The sequence below is a fragment of the Terrapene carolina genome, unplaced genomic scaffold (assembly GCF_002925995.2).
Source record: "Terrapene carolina triunguis isolate 2854851 unplaced genomic scaffold, T_m_triunguis-2.0 Scaffold236, whole genome shotgun sequence".
In the NCBI taxonomy this organism is placed as follows: domain Eukaryota; kingdom Metazoa; phylum Chordata; order Testudines; family Emydidae; genus Terrapene; species Terrapene triunguis.
Window position 1 is genome coordinate 15,832,807 of NW_020664587.1, and position 17,594 is coordinate 15,850,400.

The 17,594-nt window shown below is 50.5% G+C and overlaps 1 protein-coding gene across 1 annotated transcript in view; it reads left to right on the forward strand.

Annotated features, from left to right (window-relative positions):
- LOC112108701 (protein argonaute-1) overlaps nt 1-17,594 on the forward strand; it is a 28,492-nt gene extending 10,898 nt beyond the window's left edge. Inside the window, exons 11-18 of the mRNA XM_024202909.1 lie at nt 1,190-1,374; nt 2,316-2,475; nt 3,844-3,934; nt 8,439-8,633; nt 9,890-10,024; nt 10,725-10,826; nt 12,390-12,589; nt 13,535-17,594. Of these exons, the coding sequence (XP_024058677.1) occupies nt 1,190-1,374; nt 2,316-2,475; nt 3,844-3,934; nt 8,439-8,633; nt 9,890-10,024; nt 10,725-10,826; nt 12,390-12,589; nt 13,535-13,643 (1,177 nt within the window). The 3' untranslated portion in view covers nt 13,644-17,594. The remainder of the gene's footprint in view (nt 1-1,189; nt 1,375-2,315; nt 2,476-3,843; nt 3,935-8,438; nt 8,634-9,889; nt 10,025-10,724; nt 10,827-12,389; nt 12,590-13,534) is intronic.

The following is a 17,594-nucleotide window of genomic DNA, read 5'->3' on the forward strand; positions in this document are numbered from 1 at the left end:
GGTTTGTCTGCTCTGTGCCCCACAGAGTAAGAGGCTAAGGTGGCTGCTTCTGGCTTTCTCTTCAAATGGGAGAAGCAAACTTAAATTTAAAAGGCAGAGAACTTTCCCTACTGCTCTTAAGGGTGTTTAACCCTTTGGTGGTGCTTCTTGGAAGAGTATGTGTCTCATGCATGGCTACTCTGGCAATGCGCTGTCCCCCAGCACTGCTGGTGGATTACGGAGCAGTCGGATGGCTCGAACAGCCTAGCCATTGACCGACAGCCACTTAGCTCTTGTCCTTGGAAAAGGCTTTTATACATGAACCTGGGTTCTGACCTCCGTTAAACAATGGAGAGGAGCTGAGATGTGGGAGAGGCTGCTGGGTGTCTGGAAATGTTACCCCTGACTTTGGATCTTAAACTCCCAGCAAACCCACAGATGAATCAAATCCGCGCCTGGGTGGTGTTCCTCTCATTCCCCCTGCGTACTTGCCTCTGGCCTCACTTGCACTTAAACTCCTTGCACTGTTTCGCCATAGATGAGACACAGCTACTGGGTGGGACAATTGGGATATTTCTGATTAGGTTTAATGGGGACACTTGGCTACTTGAGTTGCAGCTAGTCGAAGGGAAGTTCTGTCTTTTGTGACCTCTGTAAAGAGCAGGTGAAGAGTAGCCATGCTGAGCTGGCACTCTGGGCTTTTGGGCGTGCCTGCTTCAAACTGAAAACATCGAAAACCACTGGATGAGCTGATCACATGCAGAATGCTAACTTCTCCCAAGTTTGGCAACACGTGAACGAGTCACATCAGCGCTCCCAAAACTATGGAAACCCACCAGCCTGCAAGGCAAATCTGCTCGCCCCCACTTTCCTGTCATATGAATAAAAGCTGCTTGTAACTTGTTCACCGTCAAAATAAATTCCTCGTAGCGTGGGCAAGGAGATCTTTGCCAGGCTGGATCCGCTCAGCTGTTACACATCAGTCGTTCTGTGCTTTGCCAAAAGGCATGTTGATTTAGGGCTGGGGGTGACTCCCTTTTTCCGTTCTTCTTGGGATCGGTCAGGCTGTGGTGTCACGGTATCCTGCTAAGTGGTGGGAATGGAATGGGCACCTTTCCTGTTCCATGCTGCACACACCAGCTCAGTACTCCGCGTTTAGGAGAAACCACACGTGCACAGGAACTGACTTCTCCTTTCCCTCCCGGCACAGGAACTTCACAGACCAGCTGCGCAAGATTTCGAAGGATGCAGGGATGCCCATCCAAGGCCAGCCATGTTTCTGTAAATACGCACAGGGTGCGGACAGCGTGGAGCCGATGTTCCGACACCTTAAAAACACCTACTCCGGGCTCCAGCTCATCATCGTCATCTTGCCAGGGAAAACACCTGTGTATGGTACATCCATGTGGGGAGGGCTGTCATAGAAATTCTTTAGTCTTTTGTGTCAGCTGCTCCGCCCAGAAACCATCCGCTCCTGAGTTGAGAACTGATCTTGCAGGCTGCTGATTCCCATCTCGTGCTCTGGAGCCAGGATGAGGGGAGATCCATGCCAATGTTGGTTAGAAATGTTTCGTGCTAAAAAGAGAAGGATTTCGATGAAAGCAGCTTCTTGTGGGATTGGGACATCCCCTCAGCAGCATTTGTATCCCAGCCGTGTCTGCGTGTTAGCCATTGGGATGAGACTGATTTAGGAGCATGTGGATTCTCCCTCATTTGACGTTTTTACATCCCAAATTAATGTCTTTGTAAACGAGGTGCAGTAGCTCCACCAGAAGTTGTGGGCTCAATGCCGAAATCACTGGGTGGGGATCTCTGGCCTGTGCCATGCAGGAGGTCAGACCAGAGGTTCATAATGGGCCCTTCTGGCCTTAGACTCCATGAATAAGCATGGGATTCAGGAGTGCAGTAACAGCTGAACTGCAGGCGGCGATGAAATGGTGCAAAGCGTCTGGGATTGTTAAGAGCCGCCTGGGAACACGGGTAAAGAGAGCTGTTCTTAGAACAGCCTTGAGTCTGTGTCCCGTCTTCCCACTCAGTGCCAAGCCTGCCGCATAGAGCGTGTGGCGCTGGTAAGGCTTAAAGGGTCTGTGGGCGTCGGTGCTGTACAGGCATTAAGTCTCTCAGCTTAACGTTGCGGTAGGGAAGAGTTATCCCTGCTCTGCAGATGGGCCCACTGAGGCGCAGTGGTGAAGTGACTTGCCCGAGGTCTCTCTGTCAGAGCTGGGAGTAGAACCCAGGAGTCCTGACTCGTGGCCCCTGCTCTCCCTGTAAACGCATGTACTTTAGGGGCCTTCTTTCCGAGCTGTGGGGTTAACACTCTGCCTCTCTGCTGGCAGCGGAGGTGAAGCGTGTTGGAGACACGCTCCTGGGGATGGCCACGCAGTGCGTTCAGGTCAAGAATGTGGTGAAAACCTCCCCGCAAACCCTCTCCAACCTCTGCCTCAAAATCAACGTCAAACTGGGCGGGATCAACAACATCCTCGTGCCTCACCAGCGGTACGTACGAGTCCCCTGCCTGCCTTGGGCCCCAGCCGCAGTGGGATGGGCTTGCCCCCCATCCTCCCTTCCCCTTTATCCCTGTGGGCTTTCCTCCCTCTTGTTTCCCAGCACGCTGCTTCCGCTCTGCTCCTTTGGGGCTGGGATCAAGGGACCGAACCAGGGTCCCCAGCAGAGCCTGCTGTGCCAGCCTCTCTCTGTCTGGCCTTACCAGTAGGAGAGCTTGGCAAGCGGCTGTTAAAATCCCCTGTCCTGACTCTGGGATTGGGGGGGATGAAATACAGCCCAGGTGCTGCCTTGTACATGAACCTGGAAACTGAGTCAGCTGCAGAAACGGCCATGGAGATTCCCCCTCCCCCATCGCTAGAGTCACTAGGCAAGTTACCAGCACTGATCGAACCATGTCAGAAGGGCACTGGAACAGATCAGGCCTCAAAATAAACCTTTCCCGCCCCAGAACGAACTCCTCCCTTCCTATCCCCGAGGGAAAAGACAAGTCTTGCAGTGTATCCTGAAGGTCACTGAATCTAGGCTCCAAATCGAGACAAGGAAATGAATTGCGAAGCGGGAAGCCCCTCCCTGAGAATGCTCTGCCCCCAGTCCTCCCCTGCGAGACACAGCTCTGTGCTGCTGCATATGCCGCTAACTAGGCCGTGGCCACCAGTCTAATCTCGTAAGAGTCAACAGGAGAGAACTTTCAAGCCATGTTCTATGTGAATAAAGAGTCCCCACTCTGCAACAGAGGCAGCTTGTGCAGCTGGTGAAGAAAGTTAGTACAGGGTCTGTTCTGTAAAGGAATCCCCAGCCCCGGCAGATCCTGGGTCTGTATTTTCCTCTTTGTCACGAAGATTAATGACTCAGACTAAGGCCCCAGTTATGCAAAGACATAAGCAGATATGTCACTTCATACGTGTGACACACACGCTTAACTTTACCCAGTGTGTCAAGCTAACCACATGCCGAAGTGTTTGCAGGATTGGGGCCTAAATCTTTGGTTTGGGTATGTCACGGTATTTCCTGTTAATTTGCCCTCACTCACCACTGAGGTCTGGTGCGAAGATGCCTCTAAACCCAAACAGCTTAGAAATGTGGCTGATTTGTGACACTTTGTGGGGGCTGATGCACCAAGGCAGGGTAGAGAGACCCTGCAATGCCATGAGCAAAGATCAGGGCAAACCACAGGAAAAGGCAGTGGCTGAGACCTTTTCAGACTAATTCGTCCTGCCTAGACTGGAGGCCAGAGAGGGGTTTCCTCACTGCACTCTCCTTCTAACTCAGTGGCTGCGAATGTGACTAACCCCGGCACGGTCTGTGACTCTCTGACTGGAATAGCTGCAAACCTTTCCACTGTCTCTTCTCTCCAATTAGCTCGGCCGTCTTTCAGCAGCCAGTGATCTTCCTTGGTGCCGATGTCACTCACCCACCAGCAGGGGATGGGAAGAAGCCTTCCATAACGGCTGTAAGTTGGGAAGTAGCGCTGCGTCTGGAGCTGCCGCTCTGGTGCCCTTGGGGGAGGGTTGGCATCAGCAGGAAGCCGAGGCTGGCTGGACCCTTCGTGCCGTCCAGCCAGAGCAGTCTTGCCCAGAATCCTTTAGGCCCGTAGGCAGAGGCCAGGCTTGTCTCTGATCCCTGTGAAAGTCACAGCTTCGATGGTGGCGGTGTTGAAATCTGTTGAGTCCTGGGGGGGGGGGGGGGGGGGGAAATCTGTGTGGAATTCCTGAGCAAGTGACTGGCCACGCCCGGCCCCATGGGGATGAATCCAAGGTTTGGTACCTGGCCGGGGGATTCTCCGGGCTGTTGCTATGCTGCACATGGAGCTGCTCGGGGGGGGTCTCGCTGCCCGGCTAGAACTCAGCCCCTCTTCAGGGGCTCGAACTAGGGGTGCTGGGTGTGTGGCAGCACCTCTGGGTTGAAGTAACAATAGTAACCAAAAGCATTACAGTTGGGTTCAATGACCTTCAGCCCTCTCCCTGCCCCACCACTGTCAACGTTGTTCTAGCATTCCTGCCCCTCCTGCCCCCGGGCCTCTGGCTCTTGCTACCTGAGCTCCAGGGGAATCCCATCTGACTGAGCTCCCAGCCTGGGGGAGAGGCGAATGAGCTCTGACGGCCACCAGCAGCTGGGGCCTGTGTGCCGAGTGCTGCTGGGGTGAGCAGTGCTGAACCGACTGCCCCAGGGAAGACGCTTCACCCACATGCTGATATGGAGCAGGGCTGCTGCTAGGTGCTAGCGGGGAGCACAGTCCCACCATCCCTGGCCAGTGCTTGGCCTCCTGCCAACGAGGGGGGTGGGCGAGTGCTGCTCGGGGTGGTTTTGGGACTCCGACCCTGGCCCCAGACCTCCCCGCTCATTTCACAGGCAACCAGCTGGTTAACAGCTTGGGCTCGGTACCACCCTGAGCTGGGTGTGAACTAAAGGTCAGTGCATCCTGCTGACCCTGTGACACATCAGTCTGGTCTCTGCGGTTCCCTCCAGGATTGGGCTGGAAGAATCGATCCGATCTTCCAGAGACCTGCTCGCTTGCTGCACTAGCTCTCTGGGGATGTCCAAAGGTGGCTTTTCATCCAGGGTAATGAGTCCATCCGTGTTCAGAGCAGTCAACCTATCCCACTTTCCCATGCAGAATGTCAGCGGGGCAGAGACGCTCCGTGTATCAGCTCTTCAGGGCGGGGAGCTTGTCCCGTTGACTTAGTTGTCCATGAAGGGCCGAGTGCATTAACTGTACTAACAAAGGGAAGAGACGCCCTTCTACTGAATCACCAGCCCCACTTCATTTTGCCCCTGGGCTTGCCTTGCAGATCTACTGCTCGAGTACAAGCAGGGCTTAACTTATCCGGCTGGAGAAGTGAATTTCAGTCGCAGCAAGCCAGGAAGATATGGCCTATGCAAGAGGAGCAGAGCCCTCTTTTCTACCACCTGCTGAGGAGTCAGCGGTATTTAATAAAGTGCCAGGAGTGTGGCTTGACCTTGAGCAAGACCTGAAGGAAGGCACCCTCCCTGCCACGCTAGTCATCCCTGGTAGGCCGAGGCAGCCAGGGCTGGCATGGTACAAAGGGAAAATGAAACAATCTGACAGTACAGCTTGCCCCTTTCTCAGGATTGTAACATAATGCCCACCCAGTGTTTGTTCCAGCCGAGGAAGCTGTGGGGTTCGCGCAGCGCTCTTTATAACGGAGCACGTCCGGGTGTTCTTCATAAACCCTTTGCCCTCCAGGATTCAGAGCTCAGGTTTTCCTTGGCATGTGAAATCATCTTTGGGAGCCTTCCTTCCTTCTTAATTAGGAGGAGGCAGGGCAACAAATGCTTTTGGCCGTTTCTTCGCACTCGTAGGCAGGATCTGGAAGAGTAGAAAAGAAATATAAGAAATCACTCTGGATGTGGGGCATGGCAGTCAGTCCGGATGTTTCTAACGGTCTTACCTTATCCTACAAGCCCATGGTATCTAGTCACTTTTGCTAGGTTTATAGTAATAGTAGTTCAAATACCCTGGCAAGGTAGATGATTATGCCCATTTTAAAGATTTCTCTCGGATAGAATCAGGTGTGTTCCATATGTAGGGTACCTGAGTGTCTTGAGATCCAGGTTTCCAGAGGAAGTACATGTGGTCCAGGGAGGTTGAAATTTGTCCGGTGCCACCGAAGGAGCTGGTGGGAGAGCTGAGTGTAGATTCCCCAAGTCCTGACACTCCTCGGCTCCTGCTCCTGACTGCTAGAGGAGGCACTTGGACACAGCACTGGATGTATTCAGTGTATAGAATGGTACAAATCCATATGGTGTAGATGCCCTTGACTTAACTGAAAAACACATCCTGCCTTCAAGCTCCTTTCCCATCAAATAATTCCCTACTCCTGCACTTGCAGTTCCCTCCCAGCCTGGGGGACAGCGGGGGATATGACCCCTGAATTGGATTCAGTCTGTTTCAGCTGGATGTGGTGGGTTGGGGGCGTGAATCCCAAATCACGCTATAGTATAGCAATGAACATCTATATCCAGTAGTGGCCTCTTGGCACTGGCTACCTTAGGGTCTATCTGAGCCAGAGGCTGGAAGTGTAATTTCCAGGTCAGGTCGACATACCCACGCTAGCTCTGATGGGGCTAATGTGCCAAAAAGAGCAGCAGAGCCACAAAGGGGGAAGTGCCAGGATGGGGGCTAGCCACCCTGAGTAGGATCCCGTTTGCAAGCATCAGTACGTACTCGGGTGGCTCTTCATGCCTCCGTGGCTGTGCATCTTTTAGTCTACTAGGTTGATCAGAGCTAGCGTGGGTGTGCGCTAGCGTGGGTGCGTCTTCTCCAGCTGTATGTTGCACCTCCAGCTGATGGATGCTGCTGATCCCTACCCAAGTGCTGCAGCCTCAAAGCCTTTGGAAAGAGGGTCAGTAGCTCTTCAGGTGAGAAGTCTTGACGTGGAAGTTGCTCCCTCATGATAGGAGAGAGAATCGTTCCAGTATCAATGGCGAGACGACCTCCCCCGCGTCCCTTTCCTGGACTCCAGGGCAGCTTTGTTCTCTAGTTACAAACTCATCTCCAGTGACTCACGCCGTTCTCAGGGCTGCGTCACAGTCGAGTGCGGCTGCTCTTGGCCTTCCTGCCCCTGACATTTTCAAGGTCTCCTTTTCAGAGCATGTTCTTGCTGAATCCCCTGCCACTCCCGCAGGAACCCCAGGCCAGGACTGCTGCCTAGCAACTGGGAGAAGTGAAGGGTGACTCAGACCCACGTCACTTCCTTAGGAACCAGAAGAACAGCAAGCAGCGGAGGCAGATTTTGCTGGCTCTCTGAGATGCTCTGTAGTTCCGAGCTTGAGTGGGTGCATTCAAGGACCGTTCACCGAGGGTTAGCAGGGTCCAAGGGCCTGCAGATGCCCTTTAAAAATGTTTATCCAGCTAAGAGTTTGTTATTGGGCAGAAATGCTTCCTTTGATCATTCCTGGACAGCTCAGAATGCTGCTCAGATACCATGGTGATGGGCATGGGATAAGAACCTAACTAGAATAGAGCTCTCAGATGGTCCTTAAACAGGGATTGGAATGTAGCCTGATGCTGCAGCAGCAGCATTTCAATAGAGAGTCTGGGTCTGTCTCTTTGGAAATCATTGTCCCCTGGCCCAATAACATGATATGTAGCCTTGTGCAGCTGCTTCTCTCAGCGCGTTTCAAAGCACTGTACAAAAGTGGGGAAGTGTCCTTGCCTCCGTTCAGAGGGGGGCAGATTTGTTACAGCACTTAAAGGCATGGAAATGGGCAACTCTACCCGACTCAGCACATGTCCCCTTTACGCTTGGCCCAGTAAGGGAGGGTGAGGAAGGCTACCCAGGGAAGAGATGATGGTTACTGCGGGAAGATCCCGAGTTCCTCAGACTAGGAATCTGCAGGTCTTGATGGTTCTGCAGAGGGTTTTTTTGTTGCATTGATTTAAACAGGGAACAAGAGGGTGAAAACAGTAAATTCACTTGTGGAGGGCAATGTGGAACACACAGTCCATGCTGCTCCTCTCCCTTATTTATATTAATGCAACAAGCGAACCCTTCACAGAGCCGTCAGGTGCACATGCCTAGCAAGGATCTGTGAACTTCTTTTCCTGGGAGTGGCATGTTCTACTTGCTATCTTGTCTCCCAGTCCCGTGTTCAGTCCAGCCAGCCTTGATGACTCTCTGAAGAAGGCTTTGGAGCCTTGGCTCCGTGGTGGGAAGGAGGGAGGCAGCAGTGATCTGAGATCCCAGTACTGACGTGGACCAGCATCATGGATCCATGGCTGTTGGTTGTTGGAAGTGGTTCCTTTTGGATATAGGTTCTCTGTACACTCCTTCTTCTATCCCTGAGCTCCAGGAGTGGGGGATGGTGCTCTGACCAAGGGGACTTGGTCATGGGCGTCCCTACTAAGGCAGCATGACAAGCCAGGCATGTCCTTCCCCCTCTCCCTTTTCATTGTAATGGCTCACCACGGCCCGTCTGCTTTGTCACTGCAGGTTGTGGGCAGCATGGATGCCCACCCGAGCCGTTACTGTGCCACGGTACGAGTCCAGCGCCCTCGGCAGGAGATCATTGAGGACCTGTCCTACATGGTGAGGGAGCTGCTCATCCAGTTCTACAAGTCCACCCGCTTCAAACCCACCAGGATCATCTTCTACCGGGACGGGGTTCCAGAGGGGCAGCTCCCGCAGGTAAAGGACCCGTCGGCGGGGCTGCTTGCGCTGCAGTTAAGCTGGGGCGCCTTGCACACGCTCCCTTATGGATTTGCTGGTGCTCACTCAGAGGAGGAGCTCCAGACGTGCCTCATTCAGATTTCACAGCCCAGGGTTAGTTTTTTGTTACTTGTGCAATATTCTTTTTGTCTGTGTGGAAGGGCAGAGTGAACGCGCTGGCTAGAGCTGGGCAAGGTCTGCATGGGCACCTCTGCCAGCTCTCCACAATCGTGACTGAAGTAGCCTCTGACGCTTGGCGTGCTGGACATCTGTCAGTCTCTGCTGAGACACAGAGCGGCGGGATGGTTTTGCAGAGCAGAACAGACAGGCTGGGATGAAGTCATTGTATTGGCTTTGGCCTGTCACCCGAGGCTGGATTTGAACTTGAGTCTCTAGAAGTGAAGAGCTTGAGTGCGTGGCTGCTGTCACCTACTCTGCATAGAGAAGTGCCCAGAGACTGATGGTGCCTCCTTGTTTTTCAGTGTCCGCAGCGCACACTCCTCCTTGAGGAGTCACAGCTGCCAGAAGGGCAGGGATCAGTGCCTCTCTCACCTCTCCCCACCCCCAAATAATTGTCTAAAGCAGCATTTCTCCCCCTTTTTGATACCACGGTCCGGCTTGCTGCATCCCTAACCTGTGTCAGGGAGATCTCAGGGACTGGTGCCGGCCCAAAGACCAGCCGTTGAGAAACACTGGTCTAAAGGCAACAAATCTCGCTGGGTGCACTGGGGATCTGAGGCAGCCTCCTGCGTTTGTGGGCAGAGCTGCTGAAGAGGGAGCTCTGGTTTCCCTGCGATGGTTGCTGAATTACACTGGAAAGAAGTCTAGAGAAGTAGTTTGAAAAAATGAGACCTGCAGTTGTCTAGTTGCCAACAGTCCTAGTTACATGTTTGCTGACAAGAGGAGGGGAAATGATCCCAACATAGGAGCTGGGACTTTTTAACATCTGTCCTTGTGCATGAGATCTATACACTGAGCTCCTTACTTGTTTCAGTGCCGTTGGCTGTAAGGGCAGCACGGTGCCAAGCTCCCGCTCCCTGCTTGGGTTGGAGAAGGCTGGTGACAGGGAGGATGGGCCGATAATCTACAGTAAAGGAGCTGCCCCTTGGCAAACTAGCTGCAGTCTTGCCGGCACTGCCACGTAAAGGGGCGGGGGTCCCTGTGTTGGCTCTGCCCAAACAGTGGAGGGGGAAGAGCTGTGTGTTCTCACTCATTCTATACACGGTCTCCTCTAGATTCTTCATTATGAGCTGCTGGCAATCCGAGACGCCTGCATCAAACTGGAGAAGGATTATCAGCCCGGCATCACATACATAGTTGTCCAGAAACGGCACCACACCCGCCTCTTCTGTGCGGATAAGAACGAAAGGGTGAGGATGGCGAGGATGGGGGTGGGAGGTAGTCTTGGGGGTGGGGAATGATTGATTAGTCGCCAGCCCTGTTGAAAAGAACCGGCCTAACCTTGTGTGGAAAGCGTAGCGTTAACCAGCGGAGCAGTCCTCACAGGAGATCCTGCAACCCTAACCCTGGCTCCAGTAGCAAAGCCTCTTGTGCTGGCTTGAGAGGCCGGGCACAGTTCACTTGCAGTCCGTGTTCCTCGGAGGTGAGTCTCTAGGGATGATAGAGACCCTTCTGCTTCCATCTCGTCACCCCTTGCACTGTCCTCCGGTGTCGTGTGTGCAGAGAGCACTAGCATGCCTGCCACCCTCACTGTTCCCTGTGCAGAAGGCCTGATTTCCTCCCATTTCCCACCTGTCAGCGGCACTGCAGAGCCCTGTTCTGTAACTGGGCAATGGGCGTGTGCCAAGGGCCCCTACAGGGTGGAGCTGCTATGGCAGAAACTTGCTGTTGTGGACTCGTGGAGAGCAATGGTCCCCGGCTCTCGCTGCGACGAGTGGTCACACTGGGAACCTGCCAGGCATGAAGCTGTTTAACTTTGCGCATAGGACTCAGGGGAGTATAAATCTGTGACAGACCTGGAGGGGGCGGGATGTATGGGACAGACCCGGGGCTGTGCCACTGGGGGTAACCAGAGGATACAGTGCTTGGGTCTTGGTTCAATCTCTGCAGATTGGCAAGAGCGGGAACATCCCGGCTGGAACAACTGTGGATACGAACATCACCCACCCATTCGAGTTTGACTTCTACCTGTGCAGTCATGCAGGCATTCAGGTACTGCGTCCCAAGCCCGAGCGAGGCAACACCATCCGGGGCTTCCTTCTCTCAGGGCCTGAGCGGTTGTTTGCTGGCTGCCCAGCACCCTTAGCAGATCAGCTACAGTCTCCTTGCCTTGTCTAGTCCTCCTCATTAAAGATCCCAACCTCCCTTTCCCCAGCAAGGGCCCTGGCCAGATTCCAGTGGGGAGAAATCTATTGGTCCCCTGTGGCTTCAACTGGATGCAGTGTGTGTGTGTGTGGGTGTTCTGTTCTCTTCCCAGTTGCTGAGCAGGGTTGCTGTGGGATATTTCTGCAGAGGGGAGGAGGTCCTTGCCCATCTCAGGGGAGACTTGCTTCATATTTCTGTCCATAGAGGCTACCTGTCCTGGGCAGCAAAGGGTACTCGGTTCGTAACTGCTCAGCTTGTCGTTCTTGGCCTTTGGGATTTCAGTTTATCCACAGGGGCAGAATACTGTGTAGCGGCTGGTTTGCAGTAACCTGCAGCTTCTAGTTCTCCTCTTCCTCGGATGTCCTGAGAAACTGTCAGCCCAAAGTGCCAGCCCCGCTGAAAACGCCTCCGCTGGGTTTCTGTGCTTCCCAGGCTCACTTGGGTTCTCTGGCTCTGAATTCCCGCTGATGCTCCTAATTGTCAGGGGGGACTTGGAAACCCGTCCTTGCATGGACTCTGGGCAGGGAAAGTGCCGTTCCAGCAGCTGCTGAGGCAGAGGGAGTCTGCTCTGGCGCTGTTTGTAAGGGGCCATGAATATTCTGATGTTGCATTGGCAGCTGAGAGCGCTACAGGCTGCAGTAACTCCGCCGGTGCATACAGCTGCTTCCACATGGGAGGCTTTTTGGCTTCCTTTCCTCTCACTCCAAGGACAGGAGGCTTCTGGCTACTGAGGAGCTGGAGGAGTCACTGGCCAAACACACGAGGCTACAGCTTCCATTGCGAAGGGTCAGGAGTTTATTCCAGACTGGGCACCACGGCAATGACTTGCCACAGATGCACTGGCTCTGTGGGGTTGGGGGGGAGGGGATGGGCTGGCCAGCTGCAGTTAGTGCTTCGCATTTAGCTTCGTTCACCCAGCGATCGCCAAGCACTTCACTGCCTTTCAAGACCTCGACTCTCCAGCCCGTGAGTAGGGAAGCAGATATTGCAGATGAGGCTGAACTTAAGCCGCAGAGGGTTAACTGCCTTGTTCCAGACACTGGCAGTCTCAGGGATAGAACACAGGTGCCCCGACTCCCCTTGGCTTGATCCAACGCCTAGACTGCATCGCTTTCTCTTCTGTGTGTAATCTTGCTAAAGAAGCTCTGCCAGGCCTGTAAAGAGAGAGCTGATACTGGGGCATCTGTTTCCCCAGCTGTTTTGTCAGCTCGGCAGCTTGTTCCCATGCAAAAAGCATCTTTCAGTGCAGCCTTTGGATCTGTCTCTCCTGCTCAGACTTTTGGCCAGGTTCCCAGTTAGATCAGGTAGGTGGGAGGGCACGTGTACTTCCTTTCAGCCGCCCACCTCTGGCTCTGATCACGAGACGCGCTCAGATGGTATCGCCAACTCCTCCCCCCTCCTCCTTCCCAGGGTACGAGCAGACCTTCCCATTACTACGTCCTCTGGGACGACAACCGGTTTACAGCAGATGAGCTGCAGATCCTTACGTACCAGCTCTGCCACACCTACGTGCGCTGCACCCGCTCCGTCTCCATCCCAGCACCAGCATATTATGCCAGATTGGTGGCATTCAGGGCGCGTTACCACCTAGTGGACAAAGAGCATGACAGGTGAGTGGTGCCGTTGCACAGAGATGCTCACGGGCTGTATGGCACCACCTTAGCCGTCTGCCAGATGGCCTCTAGAGGACCCCTCCAGGGTAGGCAGTGTGGGGAGGGGCCGGAGAAGAGTGCAGCAGTCATACGTTCAGGCCCGCACTAGGACAGGCAGCCTGCTGGTCTTTGGGTCTCAACACGTGTAGACTGGGGCTGTACTGTTTTTGCTCTGCAGCAGACCTAGGGGGCACAGAGCTCTCAGCCCCAGGACAGGGGATGCTAAAACGGCTTTAAGTCTTTCTTTGCGCCATGCTGATCCTGAGCTGCTCTGAGGGATGGAGTGGCTGCCAGCCGAATCTAGACAGCCCTGTCAGAGTTACATCAGCCTTCCTGCTCTGCCCTGGGGGCTTCCGTGCTGCATGCTGTGGGCCCGCCCCTTGACAGACCCTACAAAGGGGCTTGTTGAGGGGGTTCTCAGAAGACAGGTACCTGTGCTAGGGGAATCCCTCCACCAGCTGGAGCCGGAACTTTTAGCTCCTTCACCGCTTTGGCCCTTCTACCCAGTGTAAATGGGCTGAAGAGCACGTTCCTGGGCCCTGGCCCCAGGGACAGAGTCCAGCCCTTTCCACTGTGGGATAGGAAATCTCTAGTTCTCCTGCATGGTGATGCACGACTGGGGATCCAGGACTCTATAAACTATTGATACACAGCTGGTGAGCTGTGACCACTGCTTGACGCTGGTCTTAGCCGCCTGAGTTACCTTGTGCTCCCCAGCCCACCACTTGCTATAGCTGCCGACTCTTGTCACTTACTGACACTCTGAGCCTCTAGGACAAGGGGGGCTTTCTCTTCCTTAGGGGCCTATAGCACCTAGCGCACTGGGCCCTGATCCTTGACGGGCTCTCGACGCTCCCACAGTGAGCACGCTAAATGATCCAATTGTGTGTTTTGCACTTTCAGCGGAGAGGGCAGCCATATATCTGGACAGAGCAACGGCAGAGACCCGCAGGCGCTGGCAAAGGCTGTGCAAGTTCATCAGGACACTTTACGTACCATGTACTTTGCTTGAAAGCCTAACTTTTCTTACCTCACTCAAGAAAGCTTTCAGATTTGTAGGAGCCATACAAAAAAGGAAGCATTGAGACATCTTGTTTGTTCCAATGAGAATCACTCCAGGGCAGGCAGCGTCGCTTGAGGCAGGAGACCAACGCCATGTGCAGAAGGAGAGAGACCAGACACCTTCGTAGTACGGGAAGAGACTGATTATTTTTCTGGTTTTGCAAATCTTCACCTGACCAAACCAATGAAGGTGTTTAAAGAAGGGATAAAACGAAAAGCGAAGCAGGTTTTCATTTTAAAATGCAATACACTATAGACTTCTGACTGCAAAACAAAGGAATTGGTCCTCCATTGCCAAACAGATGCTGGTTGGTATTTTGGGGGTGGGGTGGGGGGATTTTTAGAGCCTTAAACAGAAGACTAGATTTATAAACTAATATTTTAGGATACAAGATGCTTTAATGGGTTAAGGAAAGAAACTAGTTTATAGAAAAATTCTAACACTAACATTTCCCCCCCATGTAATGTAAGGCACCCTAGCACTTAGCTCAGAACTGATGAAATCTGTCTTCCTTATGTTAAAAGCTAGTTAGCTGCTGCCATTTGAAGCAACAGTCACAGACTTTTCCTTGGGTGAGTGCCTTACTACGATGCTGCAAAATTTCAACGTTTTTATCTTGTAAGGAAAAAAAATATAGGAATCTTGTCTTGGTGGTGGTCCATATTTCCATCCGAAGGAGTTGATTTTATATTCATACAGTTACAGTTGGTGTTAGATCACAACCTCACAATGGTTAAACTCCATTGAAAGATGTGCACTTTCATATAGGACAAGTTTAATAGCTGCTGATCCGTTTTTGTTCCCAGTGTACTACTTTATTTAAAACTACATTTCTGACAAATGGGGGCATTCATCCCATGAGGACAGAAATCTCCAGATTAGTATTTTTTTCTGAATTTCTATAATGATGGACACATCGGGATTTTTTTTTTTACTAAGCATTATTTTTATATGATACGAAGTCTGTTGCCAAAATTCACAAGTCATTAACATTGTCAGAGTTTACATCACTGCACTTCCTGAGACTTTGTATGTTCATGCCAGAGATTTATAGTATTTCCTGTCCAATGAGTGTATTACTAACTGCAGTCCATGCAGCTTTGGGGTATTCCTTTGTAATGTTCTAGTGTATCTCCCATGTGTCATGTATATCCATTACGTCTTTATGGGCTGTCTGCTTTCTAAATTACTACCTGTCTGACTCCAGCATGTTCAAACTGTCGTGGTCGTTTCCGCTGCTAGGTATTGCTGCTCTTTGTACCACAGATGTTACTGGTTTCATGCACGGGGATTTTAAAATCTGAAATGCTGCCAGATGGTTCATCATTCTGAAGAACGAAATGAAATTTACTGTCACTGGGAATTTCCTACTGATTTGTGTCCTAATAAGAAAAAAGCGTGGGTTTTTTCCCCCCCCAACAGTAACACGCTGACAGTATTTTAAACTCATTTTGCTGTATGGAATTACCCTTCTTCATGGAAAGCTGCGGTAGCTACTCATTAATTACAGTAAATGGGCAGGTTATCCCAGTTTAATATTTAAGCATGCACCACAAATTTTCTTCAGGAGAAGGAACGCTTTGTCCATCCAGTTACTGGACTGACAAGGGGAGCAGCTCTTACGATTTTACTGCTAAAGCGAACCAGTTTTAAAAGCCTAGCAAACACTGTACTCCAGCAATATCCATTACTAGAAACACATTTTGTTTCATACCTTCTGATATTTAAACTTGCCTTGCTAGTAGTTCATAAAATCAATTTAGATCATGTTGACCATCACGCTCTATTCTAAATACAATAAATTATTTGTAACCCCCACCCTTCCAGTTGGGCACCATGTTTAAGAATTAAAAGATCAGTCTGCTATGCAAACTAACTCTTGAGCCCACCAGTGCCACATTGTGTGAAGAACCTAAATCTAGAACAGTTGTACTTTTCAAGACTACAGTGTTTGGATCATAGTCTCCTTTCCACCTTGTATTGAACTCCACTGCTGTACATCTGCATGGGGCAGAGGCAGGAGGTGTTCATGGTTGGTCGAATACCCAACTCTCTGGGGGGGTTTAGAGAGTAGGGAATGCATCAACACTAAGTGAGAAGCCTACATTCCTTTATAGAAGTGCCTGCATAGTGACACAAACTCAGCACCTCTCGACTCCATTCCCAGAACTCCACTTGGTATTAATTGAAAGGATGATCCCAGAGGGGATAAACCCACCCAATCTTGTAGTAGTACGCTCCTAATTAAGGATAAAAATTGGGTTTCAGTTTAGGTCACACATTGTTGTGTGTCTTTCCACATGTTCTCCACATCTGTGCTTAGGTTGAGGTTCTCTTTGAAACTCAGTTCATTCACCAGCATTACAAGTGAACGTACCTTGCTGCTGTTGTAAGGTCAAAGGTTTTTGGTTTCTAGTTTTATTTTTTGTGAATGTTTTAGTTGGGTCTGGAATGCTGAAATGTCTTTTAGTAGCTGTGGCATAGCACATGCCATTTTTAACCATTTGAAATCAGAGTGTGTGGGCATTTACAGAAACAGCCTGTTGGTCTGTAACATTTTTTAACTAAGACTTGAAATGTAAAATGGACCTTAAGATTTGCACTCATTTGTAAGGTGGCTGTTCATAGAGAATTGTGAATGAAGACACACCGATGTAGGACCTGGTTTTAACAACTTTTATAACTACACAAAAGCTTGATAGCTCGTGAAGTGCTCCACTGAAAACTTTGCAGATCATGTTCTGCCCTTATCTCACCCCATGCACGTTGGATTTTAAACCAATAAAAAAATGAAATCAATTTTGTAGTTGCTGTGCTCTCTGAACCATGTTTCCATTTCCAAGACATTTCAATGGGTTAGATTTACCCGCATGTTATGTATATTGGATTATGCACTGTACCTTTAACATGGCTTCAGTATTCTGTATTTCTACCCTTTTGTTGTCTGAAGTATAAAGAAGTAACTGCATGTTGGGGTGCTGTGTGTTTTACTGCCCAGGGCAGATAGGTGTTAACCCATATACATATCACAATTTATAGTTAGGTACAAATCCCATGTAAGCAACTCAAACAGCTCCTGTGACTTTCTGAATATGCACACGTCCCTTGACCAACTGGAAACATTGCCAAGTGCTTGCAGTTCTGTGGGAGATAGAATAACTTCAATTTAACTGTCAGCCGTTTAATGAGCTTGTTTACATTATGCTTATATCTGAACAAGGGGTGTCTGAGGGCAGAACATACCTCAAAAGAACTTGGAGGAGGACAGAGAGGGTGTTCTGATATTTGCAAGACTGAGATGCTCTGATACTTAGTATTGAAAAGCTTGAACCTTTATAAGCTCAAGTGTTGAACACTGCAAAAATGAAATGTTTTCTTTTGGAAAATTAGTGCAAATAGAAGAATGGGTTGGTTCTTTTTGGGAGAGGAAGCGAGACAGCAGAACAGCAATAAAAAAGTGAAATACATATCTTGCGCTTGTGATTTGCACTTCAAAATATTTGTGAAAGAAAACTGTTGGGGACTCCAGTGCTTTTGTGTTCAATTTCTAACCCCTTTTGTACCTCCTTATTCAAGCAATTGTTGAACTGTACATAGATGTTCACAAGACACTCGATTTGCTTTGTTTTTTCTTTTCCTTGTGTTTGTGTGTTTTCTTTAGATTGAACTTTGTATGGTCCATTTGTTAAATAGATATGAACAGTTGATGTACAGTACTTATTAAAAAAAACAAGCAGCAGCACAACTTATTTTGTAAAGAAAATAATGGCTTATATTTTAAAGGTTGAATATCAATTTTTGTATGAGGGGAATTAAGATTGGTAAAGAGTAATGATATCCTTGGATTAGGCCAAAAGAAAATACATAACCACCTCTTTATTAAAAAAATGAATTAAAGAG